General features: G+C 36.8%; 1 protein-coding gene across 3 annotated transcripts in view; it reads left to right on the forward strand.

The window, feature by feature from the left end:
• LOC135227005 (macoilin-2-like) overlaps positions 1-14,735 on the forward strand; it is a 151,760-nt gene that overhangs the window by 90,151 nt on the left and 46,874 nt on the right. For all 3 annotated transcript variants that reach the window (XM_064266753.1, XM_064266755.1, XM_064266752.1), the window contains one exon: positions 14,561-14,735. In XM_064266753.1, coding sequence (XP_064122823.1) covers positions 14,561-14,735 — 175 coding nt within the window. The remainder of the gene's footprint in view (positions 1-14,560) is intronic.

The raw sequence follows: 14,735 nt of genomic DNA on the forward strand, positions 1-14,735 counted from the left end.
GTGTCCCGGCCTTCCAGGCTTCCTGTAGCTATGCTTCCTAGCTTCCACCTTGACTGACCCCCATACGACTTGCAGTAGGTGTTCCAACTTTTATAATACAGTGGGGCCTCGATAATCGTGGGGGATAGGGACCACAACCACCTGTGTTGAGCAAATAGCCACATTATCACACCCCTCAAAAATGCTTAGGCTATACCCTCAACTGCCTACTTCAGTAGCTGAAACCCCAAAGACCCATTCCTTTAAAAATTCTTATAGGGTAACTGCCTATTTTAATACTAGTTCAAACATCAAATATACTACCTTAAACTATCGTAAGGGTACTCACCATTGACCCAGCCTGGCCTATATTGATTGATGATACACATGTATGATGTACATACTGCGACTTGAAACTATCCAAGCACACACGGCATGTACCTATTAGTAGTAATAGTAAAAGGGAACTGCCCTTGAAATGGCTCCCTTGCATGTTTTATTCCTCTTTCGTTCTTGTGTGTTCTATAATGCCATAAATCTTTTATAAATTCTTTCCTATTTTCAATTTCCCCCTTCATCAGATATGCAAACAAAAGTATACATAGACTCCCTGTGTTTGTGGGGGATACAGTGGACCCCCGTGTTTTGGGGGGATGCACACCAGACTATCCCCCCCCTTTTAAATTGTGTGAATACTTAGAACCCCCTCTAAAAATGCTTATAACTGCCAATCTTGAAAGTTCAAATACCAAATGTATACCGTAAATAACATCCTGCTTCAAATATACGTTGAATTACTATCCTATTACTCTATTAATTTTTTTAGGTTATATTAATATAATATAATTTCAAAGCCATCTTAAACATTAACCATTAAAATATACATATGTACAGCCAACACACACACACACACACACAGAGAGAGAGAGAGAGAGAGCATTGAATTGGCAACATCATATATTTGACCATCAAGAGTGAAATTATGAATCATTTCTGAGACATTGAGAATAATAATGAAGAGAGAAGGAGAGAATAACTCCTACTACTGTGACTCCTTCCCCTACACCAATGTATATCAAAATTTACTCCCCTGCCCTCCTTCCTTCAAGTGGATAAAGAGACTGGGAATTGCTAATTCTTTTATTAATCTTATTGATATTTTAAAAATAGTTGTTAGGTAAATCATTTATTTATCACTACAAACAAAATAAATAAACACACATAAATTAGTAAATAGTTTTTTATCATGTACGTATACAAAAGTTATTTTATTATAAAAATGTCAATTTACCAACACCAAAGTATATAAATTTTAATAGTAAAAATAGGTATAAACTGTCAGCCAATACCACTCCAGCAAATATATTTGCAATTGGCCGTACCTCTTTAACCCTCAAACACTGAGCTGGTATTTCCGAAAGTGTCTCCCGTATGCTGGTGGCGTTCGGGAGTGAGGGCCGAAGGGGAATTTTTTTTTTTTTTTTTTTTTTTCTTCTTCTTTCTCCAAAAAATCATAGCACGCTTAGTTTTCAAGATTAAGAGTTCATTTTTGGCTCTTTCTTTTTTTTTTTTTTTTTTTTTTTTTGCCTGAGGTTTAGTATGCAACCATCAGAAATGTAAAAAAAATTTCATTATCATATATAGATATTGGAATACTACTAATCTATCCATGTCACTTTTAATTAAGGTTAACTCTCTCTCTCTCTCTCTCTCTCTTCTCTCTCTCTCTCTCTCTCTTTTGCCACAAAAGATAATAATGTGTCATAGTGGTATTTCCTCCTCCCTCTCTTTCGCTGGAATAATAATAATAAAACTGTAATTACAAAATTCATAACGGTCGTATTTTAAAGAGATGAAAATTACCTTTCCATTTCACTTGTAAGGATAATTCCTCTTTTTTACTGAGATAGGAGAATTTTTATGGTAGATGCACGTGTTTATTATATTTTCAAATAATCAATAATAATAATAATAATAATAATAGAAGTAGTAATAATACAATAACTAATTTCAAAAGAAAATTCTTCCCTTCATCTTTTTCTGTATCAATTTCCCTACCTCATAACTCCAGTGACACTCGGAGCTGGGAAAGTAACAATGCCATACGTCAATGAATTTAATGGTTTTATGTAATCTCTCTCTCTCTCTCCTCTCTCTCTCTCTCTCTCTCTCTCTCTCAATCTCTCTCTCTCTCTCTCTCTTGTATTTTAATGAAAATATGCAGTAATTTGTGAATACACAGTGTTGCACATGAAAAAAGTAAATTAGTGATAATTTTAGAGATACGGCCCTAAGAAAAATTGCAAATTAATGAAATTTTTCCTGTGGACATGTTTTCAACAACGTCGTTCCGGCTTACGACGATTTTCGGGTTATGACGCGTCTTAAGAACGGAACCCCCGTCGTAACCCGGGGACTGCCTGTACAATAATATGAGAATACAGGCGATCCCCGGGTTACGACGGGTCCGGCTTACGACGTTCCGAGGTTACAACGCTTTTTCTTAAATATTCATTGAAAAATCCTCCTGGGTTATGACGCTTGTTCCGAGGGTTACGACGCTGACGATGCTCCGACGCTCCGAGTTTACGACGCTTTTAAAAAATTCATACTATGATAAGAATCTTTTAATGTTTAGCACAGTTTCTCTCTCTCTCTCTCCTCTCTCTCTCTCTCTCTCCTCTCTCTCTCTCTCTCTCTCTTTGTATTTTCCGACGAAAACAATCACTAATTAGTGTATTTTGATGTTTATTTTCATGACTAAATACATTTTATGATACAAAAAATGATTTAACTAATTTTCAAATATTAATTTTGATTAATACTGTATTCTGTATTAGTAAGTTTAATAAGTTGAAATGATATCTCATAATAAAAATAATAATTTCTCTCTCTCTCTCCTCTCTCCTCTCTCTCTCCCTCTCTCTCTGGCTCTACGTCTCCGCTCTCTCTCTCTCTCGTCTCTCTCTCCTCTCTCCTCTCATCTCTCTCTCCGGTCTCTCTCTCTCTATCTCTCTCTCTCTCTTCTCTCTCTCTCTCTCTCCTCCTCTCTTCTCTCTCTCTACTACAAAGATGTATGTTTTTTTTGTATGATAAATAAATGATTTACTGTTTTCAAATATTAATGTTAATTTATACAGCAATAATATCAATTCATTAAAGAAAATACCATTGTGAATTATAAGATTTTAGCTTATATTTAAAAAAAATTATGGAAGAATGAAGGAGACTCGAGATTTTTATGTACTTGTACTATTTGTTTTTAATACTTTCAATAATAATAATAATAATAATAACTGTAATTACAAAATTCATGTGTGATAGTATTTTAAATACAATACGTACTAATCTATCCATGTCACTTTTAATTAAGGTTAACTCTCTTGCCACACAAGATAATAATGTGTCATAGTGGTAACTCCTCCCTTTTTTTTCTTTCGTGGAGGCGTTTATAAGTATTTTTTGAGAGAACAGAGAGAGATAAACACTCTCTCTCTCTCTCTCTCTCTCTCTCTCTCTCTCTCTTCTCTCTCTCTCTCTCTCTCTCTCTCTCTCTCTCTTTTACCGAGTTGAAAGAATTTTTATGGTACTAGTATGTAAAATGTTTATTGATAATTTCAGGTTATCTAATAATAATAATAATAATAAAACTTTAATTACAAAATTCATAATGGTCGTATTTTAAAGAGATGAAAATGACTTTTCCATTTCACTTGTAAGGATAATTCCTCTTTCTTACTAGATGAGAGAATTTTTTGGTAGATGCATGTGTTTACTTATTTTATTTTCAAATAATAATAATAGAAGTAGTAATAATACGATAACTAATTTCAAAGAATATTCTTCCCTTTGTCTTTTTCTGTATCAACTTTCCCCACCTCAACTCCAGTGACACTCGGAGCTTAACAATGCCATACAATGGTCAACGAATTTAATGGTTTTATGCAATCTCTCTCTCTCTCTCTCTCTCCTCTCGTCTCTCTCTCATCTCTCTCTCTCTCTCTCTCTCTCTACTGAGATGAGATCATTTTTCATGGACATGGATGTATAAGTTTTTATCATTATATTTTTCCATAATAATACTATTACTGTAAGTACAAAATTCATATCTGAGTATTTTAAATACATTTTATCATTCCATTTCTCTCTTTTAAATACTGTAAGGACAACTCTCTCTCTCTCTCTCTCTCTCTCTCTCTCTCTCTCTCTCTCTCTCTCTCTCTCTCCTCTCTCTCTCTCTCTCTCTCTCTCCTCTCACAAGATACTTGTCATACATTTGGTGTTTCTATTTCTTCTTCCTTTTATCTCTCTCGCTCTCAGCAAAAGATTGATAGACAGACAAACATAATTGCACAGTCCTCTCTTTCTCTCTTCTCTGGAGAAATATATGTACAGGCGGCCCGCGGTTAACGGCGCAATCACTCAACGGCGAATCGGTTTTACAGCTGTCGTCAAAAATATTAATTAAAAGAATAAGGCATTTTAAAGGTATCTTTACGGCACAAATTTTCAGTTAACAGCGCCGCTAGCGCCGTTGTCTAACGATTTCATACATTTGTAGAAATGCCGTTCAGACCATAAAGGTTATGCAAATTATATTAACAAATTTTCTGGAGAGTTATTACGTAGGTATTAGGGTAAAATATATGCCTCTGACGCTGTTCTATGCCGAAAATATCGAGTTACATAAGTGCAAATTTAGCTATGGATGTGTCGATTTATAAATGTTCATGCTTTTGTTTAAAATGTGTATGAAAATGTATTACGTGAAAGGTATTTTTATTTATGTACAGAAATATGATACAAAGGCAGCTTTTGAAACTGCCCTTCACGTTATCAAATAGGACGTTTTTTCTTTCATGTTCTTTCTTGTGAGCCGCCGTCTGCCGCTCTTCCGAAAATATCGATTTAAAAAGAAGTGCAAATTAGCGATCGATGTGTCGATTTTATAAATGTTTATGCTTTTATGTTTAAATGTGTATGAAAATGTATTACGAATAGGGTATTTTTATTTCTGTCCAGAAATATGATAAAAAGGCAGCTTTTGAAACTGCCCTTCAAGTTATCGACTACGATGTTTTTTCAAGTTCGTTCTTGTATGCTGCCGTCTGCCGCTCTTCCGAAAATATAGAGTTAAAAAGAGTCCAAATTTAGCGATCGATGTGTTTATGCTTTGATGTTTAAAATGTGTATGAAAATATATTACGTAAAGGTATTTTCATTTTTGTACAGAAATAAGATACAAATTAAGGCATCCTTTGTAACTACGCTCCACGTTGTCAGGGGATGTTTTTTCATGTTCGTTCTTGTCCGCCAGTTCCGAAAAATGCATTGTGTTATTTTATTAATTATGCATCTTTTCCATAAATCCTTTAAAAAGTTATACATTATTTCACTGTATCCAAGAATATTGTATGTATTCTCATATCGTATTTTAAAATACTACGGCAAATTTAAGCCAGTATTTGGCGGAACGGCCAATGTTGTGGTTTGAAATCAGCTGATGAATACGAGTGTGTTTCACCATACCGCAATTCTGAGCGGATGCTCTTGCTTCTAGTTAGCATAAACGAATATCTATATACTTGACTTATATGAGACAAAGTTATTTTTCCTTAAACAGCGTGTTTTTAGGTGGAAATATTTATTGAATATGTCTCGTTGTGAATGTGAACTCCTTTTTTTATTTTCGTTAACAGATTACGTTGGCGGCATGTTTATTACGTAAAAAATCATGTGATTCCGTTTGCAATAATCCTTTATATCATCGTAATACGAACTTTACGTTATTTATCTTATATCGGCGTGAAACCAACAGTAAAATGTGTTCTTTCAAGCACAGTAGTTTTGATTAAAATGATTTTATCCCAATTTTATCTACAGTTGTTTTTGTGATGGCAGACGTTTACTGCAGTTTTATCCTGTGTGCCGATGTACGATAATAGTCATTAGCAGCTTGAACAGTTTTCTCAGCTTCAGTTATAACTAGGTTTAAATTTAACAGTATATTTCCCGATTGATCTTTAATCTATATTGATCTCTGATCTATAGCGAATAAAGTTACAGTTACCATCCGAGTTACGACCTAGATCCGTTCCGACCAACAGGTCGTATGTCAGAATGGTCGTTTGTTCGAAAATACCAGCCAAAATGGCCGACACGTGGATTATAAGTACTCGGTTAAAGTGGAAGATTATACTGTACTCGAGGACATATGAATATGAATGTGTTGGCATTTTTCAAAGTAACTTTTTCTGTTGAATAATATTATTGTGTATATACAAGCTGTTTATTTATCATTTTTTTATGCCTTTTAGTTTCATGTTTATAATTTTATCATACTTTTCTGTTGAATAATATTACTGTACATATGTATATACAAGCTGTTTATTTATCATTTTTATGCCTTTTAGTTTCACTTTTATCATACTTTTTCTGTTGAATAATATTACTGTTGTACTATACGTACAAGCTGTTTATTTATCATTTTTATGCCTTTTAGTTTCACTTTTATCATTTTATCATAGAGATATTTTTAATATTATACTGTAGGTGCAATGTATTTAGCTTTTTTTTTTCAGTTGCTTAGTTGATATACTACGTACATACATCTTAATATAATATGGTTTTAGAAATAAAATATTTATTACTGCAGTTGAATTTATTATACAAAAATACAAATGAAGATCAAAATACAAAATAGAAAAGTTACAGTTCAAAAATAGAACATACAGCTGTAGTACAAAATAGAAAATACATATGCATGTAAAAAATAAGCAAAACAACACTCAAAATTAATGTTCACTGGTGCTTGGTTCGATGTCATCAACACTTTCTTCATACGCACGGTCGAAAGAAAGATCAGCTGTTAAGTCAGGCGAGGCAGTGGATGGGGAAGGGGTGGTTACTGCGCTGGCCGATGTAGGGGAGGGGGTAGCTTCGATGCTGGATGAGGCGGGCTTTTGTGTTTCGTTGACAAACATGCTAAGTGTCGTTTGGATCTTCTGCTTTTTCTTTTCATCGTAGATTTCTTTGTATGGCCTCATTACTTCTTGCATAGATCTCTCTATCCGGCAAACCGTTCAACATTCGGATCCATTCCTTCCAATTTATGCAGCATTGTATTAAGCATTTGTATGGCTTCCGATAATCCCTTTACGTAAAACTTTCGTTCGTGCTCCTCCTCTTCTACAACTTCCTTTTCTTTCTCTCTCTTCTTTCTTTCTTCTGCTTTCCTTTCTTCTTCTATTGCTAACAGTTCTTCATTTGTTAATTCCTCAGGTTCTTCACTTATCAGTTCTTCAATTTCTTCTTCATCACATCCTAACTCAAGTTGCTTTGCCAAGCTAACAATTTTTCCTCGGACGTTGCTTAATTCCTCTTCGTTATCGAAGCCAACAATTTTTCCTCGGACGTTGCTTAATTCCTCTTCGTTATCGAAGCCAACAAAATCTCTGAGGAAGCGTTTGCAGCAGTTTTTCCAAATACCACTCATACATTTTTCTGTCACCAAATCCCAAGCTTTAGCGACATGCTTGATACAATGGTAAATGTTGTACGATTTGCCAATAATCGCGCAAAGTCAGCTCAGGGTTTTCATCCATAGCTTCGATGGCTTGGTCAAAGGAAATTCTTACGTAGTGCGCCTTGAACGTAGAAATCGCACCCTGGTCCATGGGTTGGATTAGGGGGGTGGTATTAGGGGGAAGGAAGACAACGCGCACGTTAGGATGAAGATCATCCAAGTGCGTCGGGTGGCCAGGCGCATTGTCAAGCACTAATAAAATCTTAAACGGAATGCCCTTATCGCTACAATGTTGACGTGCCTCGGGAACAAAACAGTTAAAAACCAATCTTCAAACAGTGCTAGCGTCATCCAGGCCTTTCTGTTACTTCGGTAATAAACGGGAAGGGCATGTTTGTTCACATTCTTCAGTGCGCGTGGGTTTTCTGAAAGCGCAATCAAAAAAGGTTTTAATTTATGTCCTGCGATGTTTCCACCGAACAATAGCGTGAATCTTTCTTTGATTGCCATATGCCCTAGTGCACTCGCGAATTCTTTGCTTATGTACGTGCCTTTCGGCATCTTTTTCCAAAACAAGGCAGTTTCGTCCACATTAAAAATCTGTTCAGGCAAATATCCTTCTTTCACAATTAGTTTATCAAATTCTTCAACGAATGCCTTAGTAGCAGGCGCATCACTACTAGCAGCCTCGCCTTTCGTCAGAACATGGTGCACTTGGTACCGATCTCGGAATCGACGAAACCACCCATCACTCGCTATAAACTCCAACGAAGCATATTCTTCACCTCTTTTCTCTTTTAACATTTTAAATAAACTTGTTGCCTTGCTTTGCACTGCTCGCGACATCACTTAGACATTTCTTTGTCTATTATCTTCCAGCCACGTAAATAACAACTTTTCCATGTCTGCTATTGGTCCTTCACGCTGTTTGGTGATAATAGTAGACTTGATTGGGGCTGCTCCTTTCACTGCGTCCTTAATCCTTTTCTTGTCCTTTAGAATGGTGGAGACCGTGGAGTGGGAGAGATGGAGACTTCTGCTTATACAATTAACTTTCATCCCACCTTCATATTTCTTGATTACGTCCATCTTCATCTCCGTCAGTGCCTTCCTAGCTTTCTTGGCAGAATTGCATTCTGATGAGTTAGACTTTCTCTTAGGGGCCATGGCAAAGGTGTAATGAAAAAAATGTTCCTGCTACAATGTTACAGTACTGCTACAATGTCTAGACAGTGAGTGAGGTGGTTGGGATGAGTCTGTCTGGGATGCTGTGCTGCCGGTGCCGTCGTAACTGTCATACCGCGCCGCACGTACTACGCTACCGCGCTGCCAAACAGTAAACGCCGCCAAATATAAAAAAATAGACCCCTGTCGGACACTGTCGTAAGTACGGGTGGACGTAACTCGCGCAGGTCGTAACTCGGATGGTAACTGTATTACATTAGGATATCTCAGTTCTATTCTATACATAACGCTATTTATAACAAATACGGTAATGTTGTGCTGTAGTACGATGATTGAAATACAAGCCAAACAGATGTTATCCAGTTCGGTTCACGCAACGAGTATAACGTTAAAACCATACTTTCATCATTCTCTTTTGCTGTTATTGAACTTATGTAACTAGAAGATGGATAAAGTTAGGCCATTGTAATTTGATCTCTCATAAAATCGGACTATCGTAAGACTAATGATCGTAACCTGAACACTACAGCTACCTGTACACTGTGTAAACTTTATTATATCTTTACATACTCTAGACACCCACATGTACTGTACAGTAAATTCTATAGTACTATACTGCATAAATATAATTTTACTTATTGTGCCGTTGTGGGATTACGGCGCCTTTGACTGGTCTAGTTTCGAAAGAAGGTGTGCGGTGGCCGTAGGCTTTAAAATCGCTCAGCGTCGAAAATCGCTTGGCGTCGGTGGCCAGGAACGGAACCCCTGCCGCTAACCAAGGGCCGCCTGTATTTAAGGGAGGGGGAAAAAGTTGCTTACAGACGTTCATTTCAATCTATTGAAACCGTAAGGAGTTATTTCTCTCTCTCTCTCTCTCTCTCTCTCTCTTGTATTTTAATGAAAATATACAGTAATTTGTGAATACACAGTGTTGCACATGAAAAAAGTAAATTAGTGATAATTTTAGAGATACAGCCCTAAGAAAAATTGCAAATTAGTGAAATTTTCCCTGTGGACATGTTTTCAAGAACGTTGTTCCGGCTTACGACGATTTTCGGGTTACGACGCATCTTAACAACGGAACCCCCATCGTAACCCGGTGACTGCCTGTACATACTACAATATTATTGGATACAGTGAAGTAATGTAACTTTTTAAAAGATTTATGGAAAAAATGCATATTTACTTTTTCTTCTTTGCTCATCTCAATTTTTGTCAGTATGCATCTACGTAGCAGCGGCATCTCGAGCTCGTGTAACGAAGTAAAGAATCTACGGAGTTGCAGAATTATATTTTGTACTTCTATCCCATGGAAAAAACAAACAAATTGCATTGTTGTAAAAATGAATGTATATGCGAGTTTTGTCTGTTAAAATAAATGTATGCAACAATTATAAATATAATTTGTTATAAAAACGTGATTCAATGATATAAATTAAACTTTTATTATTTGGGTGCGACTGAAATAAATTTTTCATACACATTCTAAACATAAAAGCATGAAAACTTATAACAGAATGCTGAAGTTTCATTAACAAAATGAGTTATAATTAGCTCCCAAATTGATAAAATATAACCACGTAAAGTCTTTGTAAATGCATTTTTTCGGAACAGCAGCGGGCAAGAATGAACATAAAAAAACATCCTCTGATAATGCGGAGGGCAACAAACAAGTGCCGACTGATACGTAAGTGGTATAACACACACGCACACTTACAGGACTAATACACGAAATATCTAAACACAATACTTTTCCCAACTAAATACAAATATAAGAAAACACAATATCTTCCTTTTATACAATATGCATTTCCACTTCACATAAATGAGAGAAAAATTTGCAAACTACATTACAACTTCCGGCAAAGAACAATCTTTTCAAAGTTTTGACATAATGCATGATAATCATAGTCAACTATCAGTGGCCTTGGTTATCGATGATCTGGATCTATGGCACTTGTCTAGCGATGGCGATACCAGGCAGCCCTCGGTTATTGGCAGGGGTTCCATTCTTGGTGGGGCGTTGATAAGCGAAAGCCGCCATCAACGAAAATCGGTGATTTATAGCACTTACGGCACCGAGATTCAGCTAATGGCACCGATAGCAATTAATGATGCCTCTGTTAGGCATGTTATGGTACCATAACTATTATCAGCACCTTATGGTGCCATAAGTATTATCAGCATCTTATGGCACCGATAACTGGCATGGTGCCATAAATTGCCGATTTTATGGCTCTAGACAAGTTCTATTAAACCGGATTGCCGTTATTTGACTCCAGCTATTATTGCTGATTTTCGGCTATCAGTGATTTTTGGTGATTGGCACCCCATCAGGAATGGAACACCCACCTATAATGGAGAACTATCTATGGTTCTATAAATCAGAGAAAGAATAAAATGTGGCAACACTTACCTACAGTAAAAACTATTACAAATGTTAGGACAATTGTTTTTATGCATATTACTGTTTTTTTTTAAACCTGTATTTTAATAATAGCAGATCAATATAGTAATACAGTTCTGTACGTGGAATAACATTTTATTAATATTTTTCTATTTTTTTTAGTTAAAAGGTATGTACAGTACCCGTCAAAAAAACTGTCGTGGTAGCGATTTCGTAAGAAAAAAACATGTTGCGGAAAAGAAAATATTAATTAAAAATCAATGGTTAGTAATAATAAAAAAAAAAAAAAATAGGTTAACACTCACCAACTCCTAGCCTAATATTTAATAGGCATTCCCCGACGTTTCCGAACTTCTTTAAGCCTATTGGGGACGGAATCTGCAAGTTTTTGCAGGAGCTTCTCGTCAAGGTTGTCCCAGATACGTTTCAACTCTGTCTCTAACTTTTCAGTTGTTGTCGTGTCAACGTCCTGTAATTTTCTTTTCATAATCGCCCAAAGATTTTCAATAGGCGAAATATCTGGGGAATTACCTGGCCAGTCTTGTATAAAATCAATTCCACAGTCCTTGAACCAATTAATATTTTGTTTCGCAGTATGTGAAGGCGCTCCGTCCTGCTGAAAAATACTTGTTTTACTGAGCTCAAAAGATTCCTCCAAATTCTCTTTCAACAGTGTGTAATACAAGTCCTTATTAACAGTATTGTTACGAGGTAATATTACCAAATTACCTTTACCACCATAACCAAAAAACCCCAACAACCCCATACAATTTACATAAGAAGGGAATTTCACACACGTGGCAAGGTACTTGGGGTCCAGCGGGTCTGATGTCGACTTTCGCCACACACACTTTCCCTTATTGTCCGAAACAAAAAAACTTGCTTCGTCACTCCATAGCACTTGACGCCATTTTGCCAGAGCCAGTCTTTGTAAGAATGTGCAAATTTAGTCTCGTCGTCTTTTGTTTAGTGGTTATCAGCGGCTTCTTACGCGCCTTCACTTTTGAATATTTCAAGTCCTTGCTCAAGCGCCGCTGTATGGTCCTAACAGAAGCTCCTGCCACTATATCTGGATTTGCAACCTTAAGTTCTCTGGCAGTAAGGGTCGGATTGACTTCAATATCCCTGCCCAGCACTCTTAAACCCCTGTTACTAATGATACGTGGCCTCCCAGAACTTGTAGAAGCACGAGGTACTTCCTGGTCTCCATTGTCGTGGTATTTTTTCAAAATGCGCTGCACAGTTCGCTGGTTTACACCAATTTTCTTACTAATTTTGCCAGTTTATAACCTTCCACTGTGTAACTGCACAACTGCGTACATGATTTTAAATGAGGTATACCCTGTAGACATAGTACACTAGCGTACACACACACTTTTACAAGAAAATTCTGGAAGCGTGATCCAAAAAATCAGGCAGGTCACGATCGATGTCTACTGTTCATAAATCACTTAAGAACACTGACCGATAACTTTTGGTTACTTTTTCCCACGCTGTGAGTGAGACAAATGACTCAGTTGTGTTGCCAATTAGTCAGTTTCTCCCAGCCGATTTTTTCCCCATAGATATGGGGGTCGCCTTATTCGCGGCAAAAAAACTGTCGCGTTTTGAAAGGCGACAATTATTTTGACGCGCAGTGTATACACTCAGAGAGAGAGAGAGAGAGAGAGAACTGAGGTGTTTATGTACACTGGTAAGCTGTTTTGTGATATTGCAGGATTTTAAATTAGCATTTTATTGATATTTTGCAGTTTACATTAATATTGATATTTGAAAATTAGTAAATAATTTTTTTATAAAAAGTTTATTTACTCACAAAAATACAGTGAAAATACAAAAACTAGTGAATATTGCTTCATGAAAAGAGTTGCAAATTAGTAAATTTTCCATAATAAATTTGGAGATAAGTTCCACAGAAAAATCCGCGATTGCTGATGCACGATGTAGCGGCAACCCACTGTACTGGTTCAACCAAGAAAGAAGTGTCCAAGAACACCTTTTATTTCTTGCTTCATGAGATGATTAAACTGGTATACTCTATACTTAGCAAAGTGGATGACAGTATGTTCCGAGTCAGAGCTCACTGGGTCGGGTATTGGTCCGTCCCTAGCCTTCAAGAAGAACCTGTTGGTTCATTGGGTACCGGAGGCAGGATTGTGGTCATGACAGACCACATTCACCTCCTTCTACATATGGGATGTTAGCCGTGGGAGCTTGGACATCCTTTCCTTGGGTCTTGTGGTGGCTGCTCAACAAGTAGTGTAAGCTTATCCAGCTCCCCTAGGGGGACAGGAAGCATCTCGCTCAAGATGCACGGTTGTGAAAGAGAGAGTGAGTGTGCGACTGGCGTCTTCCCTATCTCTTTTATACCCCTCCTCTCTCTGTGGACAGAGGATCATTAATGTGCTGTCATGCTGGAACGGGCTTGATGCAGCTAAGTTACATTTCCAAGCACCCTTTCTATTATTCAGTGTAATTAGAAAAATAGGAGTAAGTCCTGCTCTCTCTCTAGCAAGGGGGGATTGGTTGCTGACAATAAACAAACCTATGGGTTATCTCTAGCTTTATTGTCGAGACCTTTTCAAATTAATGATGCACCTCAAATACCCATTATTTCTAAAGGTCCCAGAAGTCGGTCAGTCGAACATACATGTTTAATAGGTCAAAGGCTTGGGACTCGTTCCTTTGCTGTACTGTACACAACCAGAAAGGGAGGCCCAGATAAAGTGAACCACCAGTCAGTTCAGAAGCTTACTCAGATCCTCCCACTAAAAAGTCAGTCTTCCACATGTAAAGATCGAGGGTTTTATTCATGTAGGAAAATTACAAATTTTTAAGTAATTTGTATTTTTCCTAACATACTACAAACCTAAGGTCATTACATACACTTCCACCTAAAGCCACCCCTCTTTCTGATACCTGGGCCAGAAGGTAAGTGAGTGCATTGCTGGGCATAAGGGTGGAACTGCCCAACCTACCACCAGTAGTTAACTATCCAACTACCTTGTTAAGAATTGAACAGCTGGTTTCTAGCTTTGCTGAAGGTATTTCCATGTGTAAAGACCATAGGGTTGTATGTTAGAAAAAATACAAATTAATTTAAATTTGTCATTTTACTTTTAAAATGGTTATTTTTTGGCAGTTAGTCGACCACAAAATTTGGCCATTATTTTATTTTTGAAAAATTACGTATTAAACTTATTCTTCTTGATTTGGCTGTAGGGGCCATGGTATATAGCACTAATAGAAACTTAGATAAAAAATTGAAAGGTTACTTTAACATGCTAATTTGCCTCTACCATTGGAAGTCATTTGAAAAACATACCAGCAACATGACAAGTGATTCAATGCAGATAACAAACATTAATTAGTGATAACTTAATATTTAGTGATAACATTATTAGTCTTAGACTGATTCACCTATTTTGTTTGGGTTTGCTCTTAAGGTTTTCCTTTTCCTCTAGTTGGCCAAATTCAAGATCAGTGAATGACTTCAATGAAAGTGAAGCTGAAAGGGATAAAAGTGCCAAGTCGAATACTGGGGGAAGTCCTCCATGTATTGGTTCTTCAACCACTCAAAATTCAGGTCTTGGTGGCAATGTGGAAACAGAAAAGAAACGCGTCAATACATCAGTTCAG

Source organism: Macrobrachium nipponense, chromosome 15, assembly GCF_015104395.2.
Source record: "Macrobrachium nipponense isolate FS-2020 chromosome 15, ASM1510439v2, whole genome shotgun sequence".
Lineage (NCBI taxonomy): Eukaryota > Metazoa > Arthropoda > Malacostraca > Decapoda > Palaemonidae > Macrobrachium > Macrobrachium nipponense.